General features: G+C 38.9%; 1 protein-coding gene across 2 annotated transcripts in view; it reads right to left on the bottom strand.

Moving 5' to 3' along the window:
- The window catches only part of CHCHD3 (coiled-coil-helix-coiled-coil-helix domain containing 3), a 155,069-nt gene that overhangs the window by 19,043 nt on the left and 108,565 nt on the right, over positions 1–27,461 (bottom strand). For both annotated transcript variants that reach the window (XM_010581023.1, XM_010581024.1), the window contains exon 6: positions 9,200–9,270. In XM_010581023.1, the coding sequence (XP_010579325.1) occupies positions 9,200–9,270 (71 nt within the window). The remainder of the gene's footprint in view (positions 1–9,199; positions 9,271–27,461) is intronic.

The following is a 27,461-nucleotide window of genomic DNA, read 5'->3' as shown; positions in this document are numbered from 1 at the left end:
ATTCGTGCCACTCCCCTGCTCAAAGCTCTATGAAAATGTACATTCTGGTGCCCCGCTCAACTCCTGGAGAATGGAACTGCTTAAGAAACCAAATCATATTTAAAAAAAAAAATAATTATCTTATGCTGGAAGTGCTACTGACAGGACCAACAAAGAAAGCAAAATATCACTGCTTGATTTGAGTTAAGATGGAAAACAAGTTTGGGGACCATTATAATCTCTTACCTGTAAAAGAGACCCAAACCAACTATATACTCTATTAGGAAGAACAGCCTATAAAGTTTGTGTAAAAAATGGCAGTCATTAACCACTTAATTCTAGACTCGGATTCAGCACATATTACCCCACTGACCTCAGTCAAGTCCCATGACCTTAAGGGATAACTCTATGCGCTCATGTTACATCTATACAGGTCCTTTCACTATTTTTATTACAGAAGCATGTAGATGGACTAATTAAAGCTAAATTTACATTAGGCAGGCAATTTGTTAGGTGTTCTAATACATAAAAAAGCATAAATCCTAGGCAAACTTATAAAGGCTTCTCTGTGATCCCACATCCATGTAGCATACGTGTTGCCAACTGCCTGCTGCACAATTTTGCTCTATTCAACCAAAAATTAGAGTTAATCAAGTGCAACCTGGCACAATTTCACTCAGTTGTTTGAGCCTGCTAGCAGCACAGAATGACAGAAAAAAAATGAACGTCCTCCTTTATCAAAACAGAGGAGCGCCGCTCACGACATGATAATCCTTTGCCACCTCCCAGGTACCACCCTCCCAGATGCCAACAACTGCAGCAGCCCCTTCTCCAGATGTTGCCAGCTCCAGCTCTGCACTCTGCGTTGCCAATATCTGCAATGGGCTGAGACACAAACATGTGGGGACCAGCATAAAATAAATGCAATCTGGTTCTGGTACCAGCAGCATTTCTGCTGTTTGGATGTTTTGGGAACGAGGACTTCATTTTAAAAATGTAAATGAAACAGCAACAGGTTGCTGGGTGAGTGTTGGAAGATACGGAGATGCTCCTCGAACACTCCAGGCCTGATGGATACATTTTGCTGAAACCCTGACTGCTAACCAAAGTCCAAACCTGACTGAGATTCATCTTAATTTAGACTGTCCTAAGCAAACAGGAAGATAAAAAGCAATACTGGAAGAGAAACTGCAATTAAAAGTGCAGCTCTGCTCAGAGAAGGAGCTATTAGAGCATACCTGTTCTCTGCATGCCTAACATCTGACCTATTTCCCATAGTAGAAAAAATAAATTAAATATTTTTTATACTGTTTAGACTTTTTATACTATTTTACCTTTTAGCTACAGAGTAAGGTAGGGGCAATATACCTGCCAATGCCACAATTTTCAAGTCCAGTAATAGTTTTTGCTACCAGCAATTGAAAAGTTTTACTTTTGAACTAATCTCATGTGAACTAAGAGGCACCAAGACAGCTTAACTACTTTATAAGACATCTGAATACTATTTTTACAAACCTTATTTTCTGAGTATGACAGCTCTTTGCAACAAAGCATATGATTTGATATTATTCCCTAATGATTTGATATTATTTCCCCAAATGTTTAATGTATACGTTGGCTTTACAACTGTGATTTCACTTAGATGGAGTCTAACCAGAATGACTGTGGTTTATTTTTTTCCCTGATTTAGCCGAACACTACTGGAAGGGAGGAAAAAAAAGGGAAGAACTGGTTAATTACAAGTAGCAGCAAATGAGCTGTAATGGAGGTGTTATGAATGTAAATCAGTGACGCCTGATGCAGCAACAGCAGCATCTGTGCATGCAGCTTGCAAAGTAATGAGATTGTGCTGATGTACTGGCATCCTGCTTTGATCACTTCATCTTGGTCAAGAGCTCTGATGGGAAAACTAAGGTCGGTGGCACTGACCTCCCTTCCTGCAGCTTGCACATGCACAAATATTAGCGACTGATCAAGGATTGCTTTCTTTCCACCCCATGATTTCGGAACGGATGGTTACATAGTTGGGGGCCTTCACTAAACAGATAGCACAAGCTCCTGCAACATGAAGTGTCATGTTCTAACATGTAGAGGTAATTGGCAATTCATTCTTCACCCTGTAACCAGAAACAGGTGTATGCTTCTTAAAAAAATCATACCATCAACTCTGCAAAACATGATCCCTTCCAGAAAGAGAGGTTTGCTGCTGTGTGCTCTGAAGTGGGGGCTGCGAGATTTGTAAGCTTTGATCCTACAGATGGCTTGGACTCATAAAAAATATCCTTAGAAAAGGTATTTGTAAATCTCAGCAATAGAAGATTACAAAATGCAGAACAAATTAATAATAAAAAGAAGAGACTGCGGGTTTTAACCTTCCTTGGTTTAATACTGTAATTGGGAAATCATTTACTCGTGTTTATACAAAATCCCAACAAAGGATGCTTAATGTATTAAAACAAGAGGCTTTAGTCCTTGAAAGGGAGCACGAAGCCAGATGTACTGCTGCAGAGCGTTACATGCCAACTACACCGTGAAGAGTCAGTCCTCATTGGTGGTGAGTGGCTCACGAAACTGCAGCCAGCAGCAAGAACTGTCCTTAATGAGTGCATCCATCAATTTTCAGGGGACTTGGTTGATTACCACCACACAAACCTAGGGAACGCGCCAATTTAACTGCTGGACACTGATGCATGAAGGAAGAGTTTCACTCACTTGCCTTCATAAGGAAGTCTATAAAATTACTTAACGTGTCTGTGTAAGCAAATGTAGAAAACCTGTGGTGTGCTGGAACATGAGCATGTGCTGTCCCCTTCAAACACATCAGCCAGACTCACCTGAAGAGGAAAGGGACATTCAGATAAGGAGGCAAGTTTCCCCACATGGTTATCCTACTATAACTACCCTACCTTCCAGAAAATCTTTTGTTATTTCAAGTACTAATTCATATTGAATAAAAAAATGCCTAGTCATGACTTTGTGCTTTACTAAAATTAATTTTAAGATTGCTTTCTCCATTCCAGACCATAAAGTATCTAACTGTGTGAAAAATTGGTGATAGCCCAAGGGGAGCTTTAATGAATGTGCCCATGATTTCTAGAAGAGAAACAAAAGGGAAAAAAGGATTATGGCAAACATGGAAAGAATTGGCTCGGCCCTCTTAATTAACATGCTATCTAAATTTTGAATAATGGATTTCAGAAGTTAATATAACTCTCAAAAACCACATTCAATGCTTCCAACCTACCTCCTGACCAAATAAGCACATTTAAAGTTCACATTACAGCTCAAATATATCAATGAAAACACACATCCCCATGCAAACAGTCATGATTCCGGGCTTAACAGAAAAACACACAGATATTATGCCAGAATCCCCTGCTCCCACTTCGTTCAGGATGAATCTGCATCTAGCTAAAAAGTACACAATTAATATTTCATCCAGCTCTGTTGAGTACTCTCATTCCTAATGGACTGTATTGATCAAAGGAAGAAAGTTAAATATCTATGTTGCTGTAGAGAAAACTAAAGTTGTCATTTATGAAGTGATCATCATTTCTTAGGTAAATGTACTGAATAAAGGGTTTATAGAATTTTGATATTCTAAAGCTGTTGAAAGGACATCCTCTTATATATGTTTCTAGGTTGCAGAAAACTGAGTCAGGGGTAACTACTGACCGTCAAAGTCCCTTCATCAAGCCAAGCTGCTGAAGCAATAGGCAACCCTATTCGAAAGGCAGAAATATGTAATTCTTGCTTCCTCACTCCGATTCAAAGGCATGCATAAGGCATGCATGGTGTAAAGGGCTTCGCCAACTGAGGGAACACTGTGTCAAAGCAAAATCACACGTACAAAGTATTAGTAGAAAGTCAAAACACGTTGCTTGAATGAGCTCTGCCACGGCAGCCCTCAGGTTAAGTCTATCAGGACCAAATACTGGCTGAAAGGAGTGAGCAAAGAAAACAGATTCTGTTTTATTCCTTTTGCATTTAAAAGGAACAGGATTTTGGATGTACAAGATAAATAACAGAGATCAAAAAGATTTGTAGTCTCTATCAATTTCTCTTCCTACCTGAATGAGCTTTACGCGTTCTGAATCCGGACTGGTTTAAACCCAAGAGGGGTGACAGTATCACATCCACTCTGCAAAACACCATTTACACTTCGCTCTTTAAGTGTAATGCTGTTAGATATCAGACAATGGCACTGCTTAAATCAACGTAAGCAACCCTCACTGCTATGCCACCCTCTGCATGGTGTCAGCACAACGGTGTGTGCAGCTACACGGCAAAGTAGCCTTGGGGAACAGAAAGGGGATGGAGTGCAAGAGTAGAAAGAAAGAGAAATATGACTATTTGAATACCTCTGCCGCTAAGAAAAGCAGCATGGTTTAAGCTGAGTTGATGGTATTTAACACTGTGCACTCCTTCTAGCATAACTTACAATCACATCAGTCTTATGCTCATCTGTGGGATGTTGTGGGTAACTTGGGACCGTCATCCCCAGCCATAATGCATGAAAAAAGAATTCAAGAATACTACCAGCAACAGCATCATCAGGGCAAACAATAGTGAAACGATTGTTTCATGACAAAGCACTACATACACGTGCTATATTTGTACGAGAAAAAGATTAATTCAGGATGTTTCTATTCAGAGCCCATCATCTTTGGCTGAGCAAAGGGAGCTCAACTAGAAGAAGGCAAGCCTGCAGGCTCGGTCCAGGGATTTCTAAATAGCTTACTATTTCCTGCTACTGTAAAAATACTATGTAGTATTTCACAAATAATTTATAATCTGTCCTTTTAACTTTAGTTTTTAAAAGCGACTAGTGCTAATTAAGGTAGCAAAAGGAACTGCTAGAAAACTGGAAGTTTCTGACCAGTGGATCTGCACAAGCAGAAACTATTTGCCTGGATATCTCCAACACGGATTTCTATGCTACAGTAGTATGTGAGTACAACATGATAGTTACTAAAGATATTTGCATTAAGGAACTATCAATATTCCTAATTTACAGATAGTGCAGAAGAGTCCCTTAAAAGTCACCATATGTGCCTAACATCAGAAGGGTAACGAGAACAGTGAAATAAACCCACGCTTCCCTGGTCTCAGTCCAATGTTGTCATTAAAAAGCTTATTTTCTCTCTATACTGCTTTGGTTTTTTTTCAATGTCCAGAATATTGGCATCACTGCTTTGTGAAACAATCGTATTTGAAGATCAAAGTGTCACTGTTATTCATTTAACACGGCTTCATTACAAACTTTCTCAGCTTCACTTCCCAGTTCAAAAGAATATTGCCTAAAACACAACTTGAAGGAAATACTTTTAATGTTTCTATGTATTTATAGATAAGCATCAAACATAACTGTGCTTTAAGTTTTATTTTCAGTAAACATTAATAAACCAAGCTTCGTGATACAGAAGTCACCAATTAAAGGAAGACATGATATTGATGTTTTGTCATTTATTCCTGTTCACTCCACCCTGAATCAACCCCCCCGCTGAACATATTTTCAGGGTTGTAATAGCCTGTTGCCTGGCTATCACCGAGCCCTCACTTCCATCAGTGATCAGAGCAATGGAAATGATCGAGGATCACGTGAAACATATTGATTTAGTTTGTAAAACTGTTTTTAAAACATCTCAAATGTGTGAAGATGGTACCGTGTGAAGCAGCCTGAGCAAATCCCAAACCTTTCTGTGTTTAATCAAACTCGCTCCTCCAGTTCCTGGGCGGCATTCCTCCTGATGGCAAGGTTCATGATCAAAAGTCTCATAGTAAGGGAATAAAGCCATCAAAATCTGTAATTCAGAATAAACACCCAAGCTTCCGGATGATGCAAAGAATCCTCCATGATTAAAACTGTTAGCGCTGGATAATTTCATCCAGGAGTCTATCAACATACCAACGCATATAAACCCTGCCCCGTGATGTGCAAGATCCAGCATTTGGCTTCCTTGCAGACACAGGAGGTTGGAAGTGACATCGAAGTGACACACGGAGATACCGGGGAAAACCTCACCCTTACTTTGCTTTGCACAAACACCGCTGAAAGGAACAGCCCATCCCCAAAGAGGACCTGGATCTTCTGTCAGTCTGGCCAGCTAGGGAGTATGTTTTTGCCAAGCAACCAGCAGCAAGAAACGACTACGTGTTGTCTACAAGAGAGCAGTGGAGCCAGAGAGGAATAGCAAAATGTTTTGGAAAAAGCACTAGTGTGCAGCTATGAAGTCTGCTATCTACCACAAGGAATCAAACCCCACAGAAGATAAAGTAAAAACATTTATTTTAGGCAGAATTTGCCCTATCCGCTTACTGTATTCCTAAATGAATAGTCAAGATGTTACTTGGCTCTAGACACCACAGGGGAATAAAATGTCACCACCACAGCTGCCAAATTTCCCGCTACCAGCCCTTCAAATTAAGGAAAAAACCCCACAGTACAAACATACAATTTGATTAGCTAAAGTTCAAATCTTTGCCCAAAGCCCAGCTCTTCCTCTAATATTGCATTCTTTTCTTCTTGTGTAAACTTCTCATTATAACAGAGACATCTTCATAATATAATAATTCTGGTTATAATGTAACTGCGGGTAACATAACTCCTACATTAGAAAAGGCAGCATGCTCTAGTAATGTTGTTTTAATGCAATTTGTGTACTGCAGGAACTGACTGAACCTGGTCATTTAGGATTTGATCAATGTGAATTAGTGTCTTAAAGAGATGAACCATTTGATAATTCAGAATTTGATCAATGTGAATCAGGACCTCACAGAGATAAAACATTTATCATGAACATTTGGAATATCAGTCTAATCCAGGCAGCGCTGGAGAAGGTAATAAGCAGGCATCAATTAAGGACTGCAGACAAAGTACAGAAGACCTGCCAGTTCTCTGATCCAAGTCTATGTGGGATATTTGTTTTCTTCCCTTTTAATGGGGTGAGTTATCCCCAAAGACTGATGAAGCCACAGCTGATGTAATTTCAGGGACTAAATGGAGGAAGGAAAAGGAAAATCCGGGAAATATTTAAGCAATTATCCACTTCTCTTTGCTCTTGAAAGAGATGTAGCTTAAAAAGTTGAAGAAATGCAAGTTATCTCAATAAAACTTCGTAACTAATTCTAGACATGTATAAAATAAAGTGAGACTATTTCGTAATGATACCACAATTAGATCTATTAATCTTGCACTTAGAACCTGAAATCACACTGACGTGCAGCACATCGGTTTATGCATTAACAAAATTTAGCAGTTCAACCTTATTTAATTCTTCTTTTACAGCCAATTAAACAAGCTCTTTAAACACCATCTCTTGAAACTCTGTCCTCAATCCTCACATGCAATTAAACTGAACATGAGAAGTACCTGGTGACACCAAAAGAGCATCATCTTTAGGTTTCACTAAATCATTCATAATTTATCCATCAAGTTACATATAAAAGGCAGTGATAAAATAACAGCAGCTGAGCTTAAACCTTCAATAAAAAGACATGGCATTTAACAGGATTTTCTATCAGGAAAACTTTTAAATTATAAAGTAATATTGATATTTCATGCACTTTATCAAATCTACTGCAATTTATGCGCATACTTCAGATACCTTTTTCTTTTCATAATGTTTTCCTTTTGCTCTTTAAGGCAATGGACCAAAACTGGATCCACTAATCAAAAAGCTCCAAATAATAATTTTTTGGAAAATTTGGCCTGAAGTGCAAAGGAAGCATAGCAGTTTCAGTAGAGGCATTACAGCAAAGACTAGTCAAATAGGTGATTTCTATTTATGCCCTTAGTCTTTAAGAGAATGAAGAAAAGACCAATCTCATCAAGCGTTAGGAATCTCTGATTCCCTCTTCAAATCCCTCTTCATTAACCACTCTTTTCTTTATCCAGATAGACTGAAACATCCTTCAAAATGGTTTTCTGAGAATTCTTAGACATTGCCTAATGCTATGGACTGGCCCCTGCTGGATTTACTGGCTCCATTTGTGCAAAAAGGAACCCAAAAGCATTTACTTAGGAAATCATTAATATATTGGGGTGAAGAAACCAAACCCAAAGCCATTTCCCACCTCTGGCCACAACAACCCCCTAGAGCTATCAACTAGTACTTCAAATCACAACAAAGGCTTGTTTTGGAATAATGAAAGTCAGATTAGGCAATAATTAGATTTCAAAACTTGAAAATACCCAAGTGTAACAGAGGAAGGAGAGATACCCCCTTGATGGGAATCTTACCACAGACGAAAAAAATGACAATTAATAACAACATACCATTCTTCCCATACGTAAGGGGAAACGCTCCAAATTATGCTTACATCAGACTTTGAGTCAATGGTCACTTTGCCCCTCTCGTTTAAGGGACAGATGAATTCAGTCCTCAATATACTCTGCACCATTGACCAGTACAAAGACTTCATATATACACTAGAGAATACTTAAAAATTCATGATATTAAGAGATAAAATTATGTCTATCTTACAATTAAGAACTTTATTTATATAATTATCAGCAGCTCAGAAATGCCTTTTCTCTTCTTGCTCATCAAAAACCGAAACAAAACCCAAAGTGAAAGACAATCCCTCCACAAACCTAAAAATGGTCACAGAATAATTCATTTTATACAGCATTTCTTGGTTACTCCTGAAACTAAAAGGCTGTAAAAAGTTCTCTCTGTATCCTTACTAAAATGATAAATGGAACCTTCTGCCTAAGGGATGAACAAGCAGAAAGGGAAGAGTCCAAGGCTAAGGGTCAGAGTCACTTTGATCCATCAATTACTGTATCTTCATTTAACCATCCTCAGGACTAATAAAAATTATTTAATTTGACCTTCACTGTTAAGGGCAAAGTGAAGTTGCTAATTTAAATCCTTTCCAATCACGCAAGCACAGGATGAATACTATTGTAATGCAAAGCTGGAACTACATTTTTGGTGCTCCATTAGAGAAAAAATGTTAAGGAATATATTTTTAGACTATTTCATGCATCTTATCAAATATAAATTAATTAGTATATTACTAACTGCGCATCCAATTTCTATGCAGCTTATGGCTACTATGCTCTGGCTTCCAAATTCTTCAAAATTCTCTCATTTCAATAACCAGCATGGACTGTTAGGACCTATGATAGGGGGAAGGGGAATTATTGTGCATTTTAATGTGGATAAGAACATATCTAGCTGCCAGGCTCAAAAACAACAGTAGAAAGACTTACTTGAACCGAGCTGACACTTCATCAGCAGCTTTTTGGTATTGCTCCGTGGTAACTTTGTAGAACTGGGCACTCTGGAAAGTAAAAAAAAAACAAAAAACAAATAAACAAACCAGTTTGCATATAATATCATTTATATACATACTTATATCTAGTAAATAATGCTAATTTGGATATTTAAGTTGCTCCCCCCTCCCCCCCTCAAATCAGGTATTCTACAAAGTTTCACAGATGACTTTTTGTTTGGCTGGTTGTTGTGTTTTTTTTAAATAAGTGTGTCCTCTTGCTTCTGGAAGGTTATGCAAAAGAGATGGCTCTCAGGGAGGAAACCGTAAAGAGATATGGGGTAAGAATCACATATTTAGCACTAGGTCCTGTTGGAGCCTTTGAGGCTTCTCCATTAGGAAAAAAAAATCAAAATACTGAATCCTTGCTTCTTTGCACGTCCCTGTGTGTGTTACTTACACATATATCCCCTTCTAGTTTGCAGGGGATACTTGAGTCAAACTTCAAAGCTGCACAATAAATTAACTATGGCTTAACTTTCTCTTTTGCTCTTTGCCTTGATAATGCCTCTCGCAGTGAGTTATTTTAATATTCCAAACTTCCAGGTTGCTTCAATCAGTTGCTAATTTTAATTTTTAAAATCAGGCAGCTTCGGAATATATTTTCATCTCCCCTAAACCCAGGAATGCCTTTCACTCAGTTCCACCAAGTCATTAATTTCCAAAATGCGGGCAAGACAAGATTGAATCATCAAGCAATAGAACTTTTCTACACTTAAAAATGGCAAAGTTTCTCAGTGGGACATAGGATATTTAAAGACAAATCACTATAATGTTTTGATGCTTCATATCTAGATAATATATACTTGGTATTTTTCAAGAGGTTTTTTTATAGCCTTAACACAGTTGGACTTAACATGTAATAACTAAGGCACCTGGCTTCACAGTTGGAGGAATAAAGAAAAGTTAAAGCAGTTCAGAAGTTCTATAAAACCATTTTTCTCTGAATGCTGGGGAAAACAGGTCGTGGAGATGTATAAAGGTTTTGTTGGCACTTGCAAGAACTCTTCTGTAGCTTTGTAGCTCTTGAGTCACCTGGCATCCCAGGGAGTCATGTTAACATGGCAACAAAACTCTTACAATCACACAACGCATGATTACATAAAAACCATTTTGAATCCTTATTTCACCAATCTACCTATTTATACCATGGTTTTAAGTTATTCATGCCACAACATTGATTTCGCATCTTTACAACATTTAACATACATGGATGGCACAATGCAGTCCATGGAAAGCGTCATTCCAATTTTATTTTGGGTAAAGTAAGCAGTTTTATTTATTTAAGACATTGGTGTATGAAAAAGCAATATGCCTAAAACATGGTTAGGGGAAAAAAAAATATTAAAAAACTCTGTAACTAGAGAGATCACTCTTTTGTAAAAGTCAAAGATGACATAGTCTCCTTGATCATTGGGTTAGTAAACATGTCCTGAGCAACATTTATCTGTGCCAAATTATGTTATGAGGAATGCAGGTAAGATAGCCCACTACAGCAAAACCACTTGATGGAAACTCTGAAACAGGCAGTGCTATCTACAAAAATAAAAGGAAAAAATATTTTTCCTTTCCATTTGAGGATCTCATCTTCTGAGGTTCCTCCTTGTGAATTATAATCTTGAAAAATACAGAAATCACTGAAAAAGAATACCAGCTCCGGACATGGGTGAAATTGTATTGCAAGTCTAATATTTTACCACAAATTATAACAAATTGCGTAACATCCACTGGAGTCAAAGGTCATGCACAGATCACAAAGAGCATAGTGGTCTACTGCACTCTTGCTTCTGAGATTCAGACCTAATAATTCTTTTGTACTGGAATCAAGGTTTCCATGCATGTGACTTGAGGTCATTTATTTTTTCATAAATCATCGTTGGCCAGTAAGAAAATGAAAATGAAATCCTCCTCACACCAGTGACCCCCTTGCACTTAGCAATCTCAGCTGCCCAATGACAGTCACATCCAGGTTCCTTGGACATAGATGAAATCAATAGGTATGCGATTAGACAGCAGACTGACTACGGTGTGAGCGCGGACAGGTCACCATCTGAAATGATGAATAGCTCTCTATCATCCTCCAGTCCCCTCCGATGCTAACATTTACTATAATCTTATTTGGGCTGCGATTTATCTTTCTTTTGCCTGATCAATAAAGATGAACACAACAGTTGTAAGGATCGATTGCAATTTTTTATCATTTTCAACCATGAAGGAGCATTTCTGACACAAAAACAATATTCTGAGTGTACTTGTTCTACTTTTTAATCGCAGTTCAAGTGATCAACTGAGCTGCTATATATGCCAAGAAGTTTTAATCCTGCAGTAGACTCAAGCTATCAAGAAATCATTTGTTATCTTAGATAAAGTGTGCTGTGTTTCTTGGATCAGATCTTCCTTTGAAATTCATTCAGGTTCTCTTTTAGAGATAGACTCTCCATAATCCATTGATGAAGTTTCATTTTAGAAGTCCTCCCTAATCCTCAAGATAAGAATGCAGTGGTCATTTCTCTAAATACAGAAAAAAATGGTGCTATAACATAGCACTGTTAACCTAAATAATTTCCTCACTCTTTAGATAAATACATGTATTTATGTTGTATGTGTAGTCTTTATATTCATGTACTGCTCAATACAAAGCAGAGGAAAAAAGCTATGGTCCAATTCTCAGGTTAGCAGCAGTGGCAAACTATCAGAGAGCAGGTCTGGATCAGGCCTGTGGATCTTCACAAGTTCCAGCAGATACACCAAATGCAGCTGTTTTCTCCCCAAAGCGTGCACGGGGAGGACAAAGGGAAAGAAACAGAAACGCAAGACCACCTCCCATTCTGCATCAAGCGCCATGTGCAGGAACATACAAAGCTCAGCTATGTTTATTACATTCCAGACATATATACTTTCTATATATTCCTAGGATTCTTTTAACTAAATAAGGCACTAAAATGGTAGCAAATACTACAACCAAGTTCCCTTGTCTGATTTAGGTCCCTCGGGCACATGCATTATAAAATGGTCTTCACTTAAAGTTACACAGCATTTTCCCCTCTTTAAAGATTTCTCTGTTGCTGTATAACAAAAAGAAGGCTTTCTGTAGACCTCCACAGTCTCTTTTATTGCAAGAAGTATGAAAGTGCAGGAAGTGTGTTACAAAAGACACTAGGAACTTCCAAGAGGGAACAGAAGCGTCAGGGTTATGGCAATTAATCATCATCCCAGATTATGTAGAAGATGCTATTTCTGTATCTGTTATGGAGTTCTTGCACAATGTGGGCATGTTGCTTGACTTCAGTATCAAAATAAAGCAGCAAATTTGGTTCTTGGTGACTAAACCTTAGCTTCTTCAAAGTCAAGTGTGTAGTCTAAACTGATCACTGAGGTGTGCTCGCTAGCAGATTCCTCCCGTCTCACAGAGTATTCAGAATGACATAAATTACTCTGTCGCTGCCGACTCAATGGGGGCCTGAATAACTAACTCAAAATAGGTGATTAACTTTAAAGCTGCTAAAGTTGGGGGAAATTAACCCACTTGTGTGCATGCTCCTCATGTGCCGTCTGCTTGACTGAAGAGACAACTGCCCACCTTTACAATAAAAATTGACGTACTGGATCAGACCAAATACTCATCCAGCTCAGGACTCTGGCAAGTATTAAGAGCACACGCATAGGATAAAGAGCAGAACAGGCAGACATTGATGCTGGGTCATCCTCCAGCACACACAATGACTAAAATCTAGTCCTAGGGTTATGTCCCAAAGGGCACCATGACTGCCAGGAGGGATAAACCCCAGCTGAACAGCCATAACTGAAAAGTGAGAGTCCTATTCCCAAAAACAAAATGCCAGAAAAAGCTAAGGATTCCAAGACATCATGCCTTACCTACCTCTTACTGAGCACAAAAGATACTTGTGATCATTAGTCACCATGCTTTTGCCATGCATAAAGAACTTTAGCCTTAATTACCTTCCACAGGAATTAGGAAATTTATTTTCATTTCTTTAATATTATGGGAATGGTAACACAGAAAAGCCTATTAGAAACTAGTAATTTTTCAAAGTTTCAATGCTGTGAAATAAATAATGGATGCTGTGCACACTAAGTAAGTAGGGTCATATGGGGGAACCCCAGCAATTACAGGAGCAGGTATGGCGATATGTTAGAGGTCCATGTCAGCTGAAGAAGCCCACTGCCTTCTATTCTGACATTTTCTAACTTGCAAGTATTTGAGTTTAGCATTTGGTTATTCTTTCAGCAGAGAAAGCTTGAAAAAAAATAATTGGTGAAGAGCAAGCTGGGGGAAGAGAAAAAAAGAAATTCACTGAACACTAGAAATGCTATATAAATAAAATCATGACAACGAGCTTGCATCACCTGGAAAATTATGATGCTTGAGATCTTTCAATACAGTCTTGTTCTACCTGATCTAGTAAAGCAGCAGGTAGGATTGACTTCTCCTGGCCAAGCTCTCTTACAGATTCTGATATTCCCAATAGCTATCAACTTCTCTGCCCTGTTCCCTCAATCCAGACAGCTTACTCTTCCATCAACCTATTCTTAACTGTATTTCCCACCCTGTATCTCCGAAAGAGGAGACTCTCCTGCTAACCAACTCCTACCTTCTCACAGCCTCTTCAACTCTCTGTACCCAGTCCCCCTCTTTCAGGCTGTGCCTCTGATGTCCTCAGCTCTCCTGTCCTTCTCAGTCTCACGGCATTGGCACAGTACGTTGTATTTAGCTGCTCTTCTGGCCGTCTGGGCTTTGGACTGGCCAACATGTATTTTGACAGTGCAAGAGTGACAGTCCTCCAGGAGCGAGTAATCCTCAACCTTCAGTAGCACTTGGGCAGCAGCATCAAGCAGATAATTACACTGTAGGAAACACTGTATTTTTCTCTGCTTACCCACCTGGATCTGTACAGCAGAAGGTTTTGGTAAGATAAGCAAAATATGAGTCAGAGGAGGGAAACCACTGTTTTAATATAGGTGTGAACTGATGTTTTTATAGGAATATCAGTTGTCCTGCTGAACTGGAGTAGGACAAGCTTAGGCACGTTTTCCCAGGAATGGCAAAAACCTGAACTCAGAAAGCATCCACACTCTGCCCAATTTTAGTTTCCTTTAAGAAAATTCTTAAAATGCAGTTCCAAAATTACCTACTCAACATTTTTTAAAACATTGTAACGTGTGCTCGCTTGTTAGTTACCATACAGGCAGTAAGCTGTTCAGAGTTTTGTTGAAAAACCTGCAAAACCTCATTAGTGTTCACTCAAGTGACTACTTTCACGCGTGACTTCAATCTAATTGACCTGACTAGGACCACCACATGTTAAGTTACTTACTTAAGTGTTTATGGCCCAAAGATAATACATAGGTTGCAAGCAAATTGAGTGACAAGTAGTATTTTCTATGCCTTTCACTTTAGTAACCTTCTTTGAAAAGAAAGATCAGGATTAGTTGTTCTTGAGGAAGAAGTGCCTTTTTAAGAGCTACCTTCAAAGAAGGGAACAGAGAAAAGTATAGGCTGGCATTGTGGAAGAGAAGCTAAAGAAAAGAGGACTTGAATTTTAATTTTAAATCTATCCAATTTCCCCTGATAAATACACAGAGCCATAGCAAGTATAAATAATGCTATAATTCAGGTAGAGAAAAATGAGAACTGACCACGGCAAAAATACTTTCATCATGTTTGCCCCTGAAATAATCTTCCCCGAACAAAAGTAAGAGCAGAAGCTTCTTAAAGAACATATTGTGGAGGAATAGAAGAATTATTTTGCTAGACAGCTCTGATTTCAAAGGTCTGTGTAAGAAAATAAATTCCTACAGAACCTCAGAAGGTCAGCTGTTTTGTCTGCATGTGGGACCTCGAAGCAGAAGTGCATGTATTACTCTCTACTGAAAATCTTCAGATTTTCAGCCAGATAAAGTTCTGAAAGATCTTGTGTCATCCAAGCTGATAAAAGGTTATCAAAAGAACCAGGAGAACTTGAGGGCCCTCATTTAATTTCACTAAAGACACATCACCTATATGCACTATTTCATTACAAATGTGCTGAAACTGTTTTCACTGCAGACATACCGTGACTTCTTTTTGGCATTGAAATTTTTCTTTTAAGCCCCTTGGCTCTTAAAGCCCTGAACAGATTCAATATGAGAGTAACATTCATGCAACCTATTTAAGGGGTTTTTTTTAATTTAATTTAATAGTTACGTAGTTAACAGTTTATTTGACAAAGAAAAAGACGTGTGACTTCCATACAAAAGAGACAAATCTGGCCTTTGCTTCAAGTTAGTGCTGTGAAAGACAAAAATGAGCACAGCTTGACTTCAGAGCAGCTCAGCACCTGCTCCACCCACCAAAGCAATGAAGAGCTTGGGCTGTTTGGCACCTTTGAGAATCAGGGGAGAATTTTTAATTTAAAGACTTCTTTTTCCTTGTCATCCTCCCCCACAGAAGGACTCAAAGCATCGGCAGGCAAAGATTATCATGTTCCCTGAATGGCAAATTGGAAAGTTTTCTTTGCCTCTTTTTAATCCACATCTGCTGAAGTTAAGCTTTCTTTTATCCCTTAATTGAACTTCTGGCCATTTCATCTCAGTATCTTTCATGAACCCATTTGCAGATAATATGAAGCATTTTGTTTTATTCAATCTGTTGACATGCAGCCTGAGATCTATACAGCCTTAAAAGAGAAGATTTCCAAAGCCCGAAGGAAGGAATAGCTCTTAAGCCTATAGAGTTGCTTCACAGGTTTGAATCCAGCCTCAAGACCAACACAGTCCCCATCCTGTTCTCGTGCTGCAAAGTAGGAACAAGAAGTCTGGCACAGCCACCGCTGTCCAAAGAGACCAATTACAGCACTTGTGCAAAGGAAACCCACGCAGGAGTGTGTTTTGGGTACCGGGGGGACCATGAAAGGTGTATGATCACTAGATCACGCCCCACTGTTACACAAACTATGAAGTAGACCACGTGGATTATAAAGAAAAAGGCAAGAGCAACTGTTGGAAGAAATAAAGTTAAAACACCCAGTCATGTTTGATCTGTGAAGCTGTCACTAAAAGCAACAAGTGAGCAAAAAGAGAAGGAATTGGGGAAGGGGAAATAACAAAAAGAGAATAAGATTACCCACCCTAGTGTGCATACATCCCAGTTCCAAATTATATTAAATTACAGCTTTATAAGTACATGACCATTTTTATGGCATCTTTATTTGAATTAAAAACCTCTATTTGTCTCTGAATCGATTTTAATAAGCTATGGAAAACCAAGCATATAACGTCATACAGATTCCCAAGTAATCATGCATCTTTATTCTACCTCAAATGCTATTAAAATGATATATGAAGTAATTTCTTCTGAAATGTCATCAGATCAAGCCTTTGCTTGAATTTTTAGATAACTTATTTTTTATACAAGTTATGACTTCTCTCATTTGGTCCAGCTGCGCTATTCAGCCAATTGTTGCATTTTTCAACTCCAGAGATGAAATGAAGGATGTTCAATTCTGCATTCAGGGAACCTACGTAATGCTTATGACTTCTGCTCTTGTTGGGGTTTTTACATGCTATTATGAGCTCCTTTTTGAATGAGGGGACTGATTGCCTTTGGTATTGTTTTGCCTTCATCAGAACCCACTGGATCGACTAGAAAGTTCTCTGTACCCGTCATAGGGCTGAAAATAATAGGGCATTCAGCCTTCATGAAACTCTATTCAAAAGGAGCATCTTTCCATAGAAGAATGGTTGCTGCCAAAGCAAACCAGTTTTCCAATTCTGAACTGCAGCATAAAAGTAACCTTCAGAGAAGCATCCAACAGGTCCCTCCATGAGGGACTCCGACCACATAACGAGGATGTTCAGGACAACTCAGAAATAGTCAGAGGCTAAAGATGCATGGACAGATCGGGGGACGTGCATTCATAGCAGAGAAGAACTTTTGATGTGCAAGAAGGGGGAAAAGTAGCTGCAAGGCATGGAGAGAGAAGACAAGCTGAAAGAGAAGCCCCACGATTAAAAAAAAGCTAAGGTAGTGATCTGGGATCCTGGCCTAAGCCTACAGAGGACATCTGGATAGTAAGGAAGTTAAGGCTAAGAGCAATTTTCAGGATTTTGGTGGAGTTTGTCTAGAGGTACGTTTCCTGCATTGGCTCAAATTCAAGTGCAATTCCCTCTCCTCTGGCCTTTAGTCCAGAGCCTTTCTAAAACATCTATGGCCATCTTCCTCTTACGTCCTGGAGTTCACACAGAATAGGTGTCTGAACTATTAGGGACTGAAGGGAGGACTTTGGACATCCATGCCACCACATACCTGTTTCTACAGAGGGATGAAAAGGCAAACACGCGCCCAAATATGCTGAAGAAGCCAGAGAAAGAGACAGTACTACGACCCACTCAAACAAAGGAAACAATGGAGAAACACATGCTGTATCCTGGCAAATGTTCTGCGAGAACAATTCACTTCCCAGCATCATTTGTTTGATTTCATGACGTGTGTTTGTCGAACAGTACACATTCAATGTGCAGCAAGTGGGGCAAAGTACTTAACTCAGTTATCAGCAGAAAATGGGGAAAATAGCATATCCTTTGACCTTTTCTTTTGAATTTCCAATTCTGTTTTTCAGGCACCACTAACTAATACCTTTAACTGCAACTATTAATGTCTCTAAAGTTTCTCCCAAGATATGCTTCACTTCACTTTTCTGCCCTAGTAGAACATTGATCTCTAATTTGTTAACACTCAGAGCTGCCAAAGAAAATGAAAACCTTTGTGAAAAGGACAAATCTATTCAAAGTTCTTACAGCTACTCAGCCAAGCATCTAATCTGCATGTAATTGTAGTACGGTCTTTAATACAAATGTTCTCAATCTTCGAGATGCACGTGTAAATGCACAACTATATTTACATCTCCTACTGATGACAAGATGCCTCATCTAAATGATTCCTGTTTACAACCTTCCTTCTCAGCCTCACCCCTTTCACCAATATACATTATAAATTACATTCTCCCTAAGGTACCAATGGCTATTATTTCTCCGTGTCGTAAAGCAGACTTTCTCCCCCCAAAATGGCATATGAACATGTCAAGTTGCCAAGTGCTGTCTTTGAGGCATATAGGAATCGGTATTGCTGCTGCCAGGCCTGATGCCCAAGAAATGTACGTTGAGGAATCCCTTCTCCCAGTGGCATTGGGTACAGACTGCAGCACTAGGAACAGCACATTCATAACGGATTTAAAATTCCCGTTGTTGGTTGCCTTTATGGAGTTCTTAAATACAGATACAACGAGCCACATTCCCATAACAAAAGCCACACCATAGGGAACTACTTCAGCTCACAAGCAAACTAGGATCAGCATGAGCCTTGGATGCCTTGTGTGAGTTAAAAGGATGCCCCAAAGTTTTATTTCAATGTACGTGTATATATCTGGCTAGTAAAAAAATGTCTTTTTGCTACAGCAGCACAAAGTCAATTTACCTTAAGTCTTCTGTTACGTTCATGTGTAACTGCAGCTCATCTGCTACATGAGTAACTTTTACAAAGTCCAGTGGTATTAGAGACTCAAGGGAAAACGATTTGAGCTTATCCGCAAAGTTGTTGTTGCAAACTCGTAACAGAGACAGCTCCGAGTTCAAGGTAGGTCATCTATGGACTACAGCAACCATAATTTTAAGATCATGTTCCTCAGCCTCTGCAGTCAGAGGAATGGTCTGGGAAAACCACTTTAAACACCACCTGTTTCAAACTCATTTTGGTCACCTTTCAGAGGCAGAGAGATACCTCATTAAAGTCATCAAAAGAATAAGAGAAAATTGTTTCTGTGAATTATGGGTGAAAATTTGGCTGGATTATCAGGCTCCACTTGGAGGCCAGCTACATGTAGAGTTCCTCAGAGGTCTATACCACAGCCATCCCTGTTTTACATCTTTATCAATGACCCAGAGATGGAGTGCATGCTCACCAAGTTCACAGGTAACACCAAATTGGGGGAACATGCCTAATGAGGAGAGGCCAAGGGAACAGCACTTATTTAGCTGGGAGGAGAGGAAAATCTGGGGGGACCTAACAGCAGCTTTAAAAGCCCTAAGAGAAGGTTATCAGGATGGAGACAGGCTCTTTACTGATGTGCAGTGGGAGAAAAAGAGACAATGGTTGTAAATCAAAACAACAGAAGTTTCAAATAGATATAAGGGAAAATATTTCCCTCCAAGGATAATTAAGCAGGGGGACAGGGATCCAAAGAGGCTGTGGTATCTCCAGCCTTGCAGGTTTTCAAAGATCCAACTGGACAAAGCACTGAACAATCTCTTCTGTCCTCAGTGTTGATACTGCTTTGAGCAGGAGGTTGGACCTCCTAAGGCCCCTTCCAATCCAAATAATTCTACGAATATGTATGCTTACACTCAGAGATATATCTGATATCAGAATGAAAATCTATTTTGGCTTGTAGATTTGCAATCTGCTCTGCAGCTGTATGTGAAATTCATCTTGTGGCAGAAGCCCAACATAAAGAATCACAGATTAGCTGTATCTTCTTTCAAATAAATGGAAAGTAGCTGGGTTTAGCTTTGTTTATTAGATCTACCACCACCACTGCTCAGCGAGATTGGTTGCCTACGGGCATAATGAGTGCAGGATTACCATTTTTTGAAAAGCACAATGGTGCCACAAATAACACTTATGCGCAACCCTCAAGAGATCAAGAATAAAGTTCTTGAAAGAAATTCTAAAATATTCTGTCTCTCTCAATCCAACAGCCCTGGCAACAGCATCATCTCACAGGCTTGTTCCTGTCCCTATATCACAGCTTCAAAAAGTTGTGTCTTTGTTCTTCTGAACTGGTATCAGGTTGTGGTAACTTTCCTCAGGTAACCGGCTCAGCACAGCCAACGCCGATATAACACTGAGACTCAAGAACAAGTTTGATCGATACTACCAAAGCTCTCATACTGTGGAATTACAAGCTGCAGTATCCAAGTAGGATGAGCTTTTTATTCAGGACCACTTTAATATTTGCATTCGGTCAGACCAACAGACTTTTTTGAGTATTTCCAGCACAAATATTCTAAATGTTGGTATCTGGCTGTTTATATCACTGTCACATGAAAAGATTTTGATGATGTCAGGATCAGCAAAGAGGAGCTGAATACAGAGAGACCATCCTTTCTCAGTGCAAAGTTCGTGATCCATGTCAAACCACCTAAAAGATACCACAGCAGAAAGTCTTTCAATCACAAAATATCAACTGGCTGACAGCTGATGCTGTACAACAAGAACTAAGCAAAACTGTAAAAAACCTACATATCAATAACAGTTTTTGGTGATTATGAAGTGACTGAAGAACTTGAGGGATGGTCTTTTGCAACTGTTTTGAACACCATGTGCGAGCAGTGAGGAAATACCAGGACTGGTACAACAAGAATGCTAAGGATATAAAAAAATTCCTTGGTGAAAAACATTGTATGTATTTGTTTCCACGACTGATAAGTAGCCGAATCCAAGAAAACTACACTTTACACTCAGTCTAGATTGAGAACTATGCTCATATTTAGCAAAGCAAGAAATGAAATGAGCTCCAAGCATGTTTAAATCAAAATAATGTGAGAATTTTTCAATGTTCTTACAACAGTGTGTCCCAGCAGACCCATTCTGTTCGGAAACAGCCTTCTGAAAGAAATGCAGCCAAAACTAAGGCAGGTGGCCTTCTCACTCAAAAACCTGCTAAATAAAAAATCCAGGACCTATGAAAAAGAAACCAATTAAGTGTCTCCACATGCCACAGTATAATCATTAGCACCAAATACATTGCTTTGGAAGTAAAAAACGTGGTCGCTCTCAAGTAATAAGGCAACGTGCCACAAAATTCCTACAGCTGGATGATATGCTAGGCCAAATAATTGAAATGCAGACCTCTAAAAACATTCATAATTTATAACTATGTTTTGTGATCTCTAAAGATGATTCCCACTATTTACTGGGCTTCTTTTTCCTGCATTCTTCGCAGGTTCTGTTTACTCCTACTATCCATTTCAATTCTCCCTCCTGCAGTGCTCAGCGCATCTTTCAAGCCGGAGCCCTTACTCTGCCTTTCAACCATCCCGCAGGTATTTAGTGTATGTTCTCTCCTACATATGTATATTCTCCCACTGGTGTCTTTATTTTTCCTTTCCATTCAAAGTGATCACTTGTGCTATACACCTGTATTTCTCCAGTCATCCACAGCCTTTTGCAGAGACCTCTTCCTCATTAGTCTGAACAGATTTTCCGTTGTTTCTTGAGAACGCAGTCTGCATTACATACCTAGTCCCCTCACACCGTGTCCATTTATTTTGGCACATGTTGGGAACTCTAAATTTGCCCGTGTAGGTCACTGTTGTTATTATGAAGCAGGTCTGCTAATCCCTCTACCTGTGCTGGTATTTGTCTCTTAGGATGGGATTCATCATGCCTAATCTCGGCTACCTATAGATAGATGCTTGTACTACGCTTCCTCAAAAATCAACAGCAAAACACAAGAACAATGTGATGGCAAATCATTCCCTTGCCAAATTGATGGGATGGTTTGATCATCTTTCAGCGGCATCTATCTCTCACCGGCAACTACCGAGTGAACCCAGGTATTTAATGCAGACTAGAAGTTTCCACTTTAAGCTACATTAGGGAAGATGCATCACTGCCATTGTCTCAGCAAGGAGGATATACAAAGACACCGCAAGTTAGACGAGCTTCTCTGCGGCAAATACTCTGTAATACATTTGCACTATGCCAATATAACACCAAAATAGTACATAACAACTGAGGGAAGAGTTACACATAGTAGTTCTTTTCAAAATACCAGAAACCCAACCACAATAATTTATAATTCTCCTTCATTCCTTACAGCAACAGATCTAGCTAGATAAATTATAACTCTCTATTGATTAACACAGTTGCCTGATAAATATATGGAAGTTTTTGCAAGTTCTGATTTTTTGCAGTTTATTCTACATAACAGGTTATATCTATATAATGTTTGGGAGTATTCAAAATGCACTTGATATAGTCAATATTTTTTCTCCTCTTTAGTAGGGAAGCTAGTCAATAAAAGCTCCCATATCTTTGATTTGGTCAGCTATCTTAAACCCACTATGGGAAAAAACATCCATTTTGCTATTATAAGATCTGGAAACACCTTGTAGGATCTACATCACTGTAAGCTTACTGAATACTACAGTAGCTCTTTGCAATGCTGCATGTATTACTGTAATTATTTATTCATTCTCCAGAGGTAACAAGTGGTAAGATAAATTCTCTGAACGAGCAAGCTTCATTTTATAGTGCCAACTCAGAAAAATTTAGGAGGCACCGTCAGAGGTCATCTATTCCAAGGCCCTGGCTCAAATCAGGTCCAACTAGACCAACTTGCTCAGGACATTGTCCAGTTGAGTCTTAGAACACCTCCAAGGATGATTTCTCATTTGTATTAAGTCTGTGTCCTATGGATCATGCCACCAGGAATTGTATTTATGGTACCAGCACACTGAAGCTTTCTATTTACTCTATCTCCACTTTCATGCTATTTCATAAAGTCTGGACAAGAAGAGAAGTAAAATACTGCCAGTAAACTCAGAGCCACATGAAAATAGGTTCATGTGTTTGAAAGCTTGTTTTAATTACATCAGCTAGTCAAATAAAAAGACATCATCTGTCCCCTCAAATATTGTCAAAAACCCCTTGTTCTGTTAACCAGTGGTAAAACTCCCACTTCAAAAATATTCCACACATTTTATGGTACAAACACGCATAGCATTTTATACTTGATTTTCCCATATAAAACCACAGGTCTTGTAAGGATTTTTCAGGTTTTTATGAAGTTCTTTCAATTTTATAAGTATCTGTCAGTTCATGGCAACAATTCAAAGAAAAAAATTCATTGAAGTTTTCTGAATTTAGAAGAGTCGTTTTCTGCTTTTGAAAATGTGTTTAAAAAAAACCCACAACTTCTTCATATTTTCTAACAAAAGGAAGTCCAACCTCCACTGCTATCTAATAATTCATCTTACCTATACACAGCAATATTTTGTTTTGCCCAGTTGAAAGCTTACTGAAATACTACTGCCTGCTCAGCCACAAGAGATTCTCAAGTCTTCAGCATTCTGCACATTCTTTTAAACATATAATTAAAGAAAGTTTCAAAAAATTAAGTGATAGTAGCAGCAGTAAATTCTTAAGAAGGAAGGAAGATCATGGAAGCTGTTTGAAATGTGCAACGAATAAAGTATGGTCTGTATTCGTTTCAAGGGGTGTGTTACGCTGGGAATGTGTTATTTGGTAGCATTAAGTCAAAAAAATAGTGTATCTATTCACTGGTATTAAAGGGGACAAACCAGCAAAGATATGAACAGTTTTTCCTATAAACACACCACATTGAACAGCTTCAACTACAGAAAACTATATCAATGTGTCTTGAGTAAGGACAAGTAGAGCTCCCGAGCGTCTGACACACAGGGTGGGAATGGCACCCCCGAAAAAGGGGCTCCTGGAGTCCTGATTTAAGACTGCGGCTCTTCTCTTATTCCAAAACACCTTTTCTTTTCTCCTTATGCTTTATTGAACAATACCTAGCTTCTAAAAAAGATCGTTTGGGCATGTTGCGCTGACTTCCAACGTTACCTACTGAATACAAAGCTTGCGCAACTGAAACCCAGTGGGAGGTGGGGATAAGAAAAAGCATTAAAATCTCCGTATTACTATGGTAATCACAAAAGCCACGCATACATCCAGCACCTAACTCTACTGTAAATCCCACAAAGTAGGGTTTGCTGAAAAATAATGCATGAGATATCATTCACTACAATCTAGAACAGTCTTTAATACATACTTTTGTGACTTGCATTATGCTATTTCAGTGCACTAAACAGCAATACATGTGCAACCCTATCACCACCTGATATGAAAAATAACAATTTGTTATCTTAAAAATGGAATCTGTTAAAAAAATGCAACTATGATGCACACATGCGCACTTTTAAAAGCCTGTTAGACAAGTTAAGCAAGAAATGAGTGCCTTCATGGTTGGATATATTTTGCTGAATAAAATGGTTAATACAAAAGATTGCATATTTTAACTCGCTTACTTCTCTAGAAAATAAATTGTGCGGTATCTGCTTCTATAGACTTTATCAGAGAATTCACTTTCAATATGATGTTTTGATGATTGCATTGTTCTTCCCTTGCTTGGAGAAACTGCGGCAATGAAAAAATGGTGAATTTTCTAAGATATGAAACAGAAGTAGGATTATCAAACAGATTTTCTGTTCAAACATTTACTCATTACTCAAAGGCAAAATTGCCATTTATTAAAAAAATAGAGGCACTTTCTATAACATAGGTCAAAATTCATTTATACCTGTAGAAAGCAATAATTACAATTCATATCACATTAACCACTGCCAAGCACTACTATGCTTCTACTTTTGAAAGCTGTAGGCTAGTGAGAATTAGCTACTGAAATGTGGAGCAAGTTTGGCACGAACAGACATTTGAGCTGGCATGAAGCAACAATTATCTGCAATGCTTTTAAAAATACATATGGTTTCAAGCACCAAAAAAATACTCTGTATTATTGCTGCAATCTATTGGGAACAAGGAATGTCTTCTTTGGGCTTTATGTTTGATAAATATATAGACAAACAAGCACTAAATTTTGTTGCAGGAAAAAATCTTTAACTGGATTACAGTGGTACCAGATATGGAAAACACCGACATGTTATTAAGGGAAGACATTTTAAAAAATTGTAATTCTTTTCTGAGAATTAGACATATGTTTGAACTCCTCTGCTATGGTTCATTGGAACTTGCTTCCTAATTACTGCAGCTATGTTTTCGTGTTTTAGTGCGCATAAATACATATTCCTACATGATTATGGCCCACAGTAATGCAAACGGTTAAACTCTCTGACATGGGGAAAAAAAAAAATGAAGATTTCAAAAGTGGCAGCAGAGTATCTACTCATTTCAAACACATGATTATCTTTCCATATTTCAAAAGGAAAGGCCTTTTGAGGCATAGAAATATGCATGTGAATAGAAACATATTGAAAAGTCTCAGCTTTCAGGTATAATGCTTTTCAGTTAGAAAGGCATAAGATGGGGGAACTTTCAATTCTCTCTGACACGCTTAAAGAGAGCTGAACACGCCACCAGGCTGGCATTATCATTTCTGTCCCCTCTCCCAGCTACTGATGGTTCACTACGGCTTTTGCTAAGCTGTGTCGATATCCCAGTTAAAAACTACAAGAGCAACAACAAGCCCCTGCGCAGCTGAGCTGGACCTGTTTCATACCGAGCACGTTACCAGACACAGAACCCATAAACAGGCTGAAAAACAGTTAGAATACAAAAGAGAAGAAACTTTCCCCTTGGAAGTACTAGTGTAAAAACAGCACATTAGTTTTCCAGGAAGGATCTCACAAATACAGAAACTCAATGCCGTCTATTTCATCCCTTTTGAAGGAATAGGGAGGCAGGGATTTTAAAGGAATCTGCGTAAATGCCCAAGACAAATTGGTTTTGCTCTCTTCAAAGCAAAAACTTGGCTGAAAAGAAGTTGTCACTAGGCTTGCCACCAAGTCCATTATACTGATTTTCTTTCTCCTCTCCTATTTTCCCCAGTTTTCTTCCTACAAACCCTCCTGGTCATCTTGAATTTGAGTTCCTTTTCCCAACTTTAAAGCTAGTACTTTAGTTTCTGGGGCGTTTCACAGAATACAGAAAAATACAGAATTTTGCATTTCTGTATTGTATTCTCAATACAAAAACCCCCAACTTTATTTAACCTTTCACTCCTTCTGCAGCGAAGCCCGGCCAAAGCTGAGATATGTGCCATGACTAATGTTATAAATAAATCTGGTACATCTGTCTTCCCCTCTCTGCAGTGGGCTTAAAATGCGGTCACATCCTAAGAGTTTGGTTCAACTCTTACTGTGGCCAGACTCTCCCCGATATTAAGAATATCGCCACTAAACACAACTGTTCCTGGGCAGGACTTGATCTCTTGCACATGAAGAGTGTAATAAAATGAGATGAGAAAGATGATATACCTATACCAGGACACAACAGAGAGGATTGATTTCCTCAAGCACGGTGTGAACAGTGTCCGTTACACAAAGCTTTCCCAAAACAAGCATTCTCTGTGCTTACTGTCTAGAAACAGAAACGAGGATTAAATCTGCTGCCCCTTTTCCCTACATGCACACGTACACAAATGGTGAACCATCAAAACCTCCCATGAAAAAGGCTGTGTCTGAATCGCAGCTTATTGTTCAGTGACCTAAAACAGCCTCACAAAATCCATCAGCTGCCAGATGTAAAGGGCCCGTCTCTAGCGCAGAGATTCAGCAGCTCCTCTGGGCTGAACAGAGCCCTCGCTCCCACCGAAGGCCAAGTTATTAAGAAATTGTTTGTCGACGTAGATTGGATTGATCATTTATTTCCCAAACTCCTTTTCCCATCATTTACTCATTATACGCCTCCTCCTGATGTAAGAGGACATTTATTAGCTTCTGCATTTATTGTGCTGGCAAATAGAAACATTCTGCAGCATTTCCTGGGGATTCTCTCATTTATCTATCAGTTACGGGACTGAAGTATTTTTAGGGGGAGAAAAAATTAAAATATCACTCAGACTGACAGCAGTGAAAATGAAGCTGGTATGTGCTTGGAAAGGCTATTTCAGCCTTTAGGTTTACAAGACTATTTACAAAAAAAGCGTGGCAACATTTCACATAAACATTCTTGCTTTATAATGAGAAAAATTACTAACTACTGCTTAGGCAGAAAAGGGACTGTTTTCATAGAATCAGAATATTAGAAACGTTTAGGTTGGAAAAGACCTTTAAGATCATCAAGTCCAGCTATTAAGCTAACACTGCCAAGTCCACCACTAAACCATGTCCCTGAGCACCACATCTACGTGTCTTTTAAACCCCTCCAGGGACGGTGACTCCACCACTTCCCTGGGCAGCCTGTTCCAGTGCTCAATAACCTTTTCGGTGAAGAAATTTTTCCTAATATCCAATCTAAACCTCCCCTGGTGCAACTTGAGGCCGTTTCCTCTCATCTTAGCACTTGTTACTTGGGAGCAGAGACCGACCCCCACCTGGCTACACCCTCCTTTCAGGTAGTTGCAGAGAGCGATCAGGTCTCCCCTCAGCCTCCTTTTCTC

Source organism: Haliaeetus leucocephalus, unplaced genomic scaffold (assembly GCF_000737465.1).
Source record: "Haliaeetus leucocephalus isolate CR32 unplaced genomic scaffold, Haliaeetus_leucocephalus-4.0 Scaffold751, whole genome shotgun sequence".
NCBI classification, from domain to species: domain Eukaryota; kingdom Metazoa; phylum Chordata; class Aves; order Accipitriformes; family Accipitridae; genus Haliaeetus; species Haliaeetus leucocephalus.
Note: the sequence above shows the minus strand (reverse complement) of the source record. Positions and strands in the feature narration are given on the sequence as shown.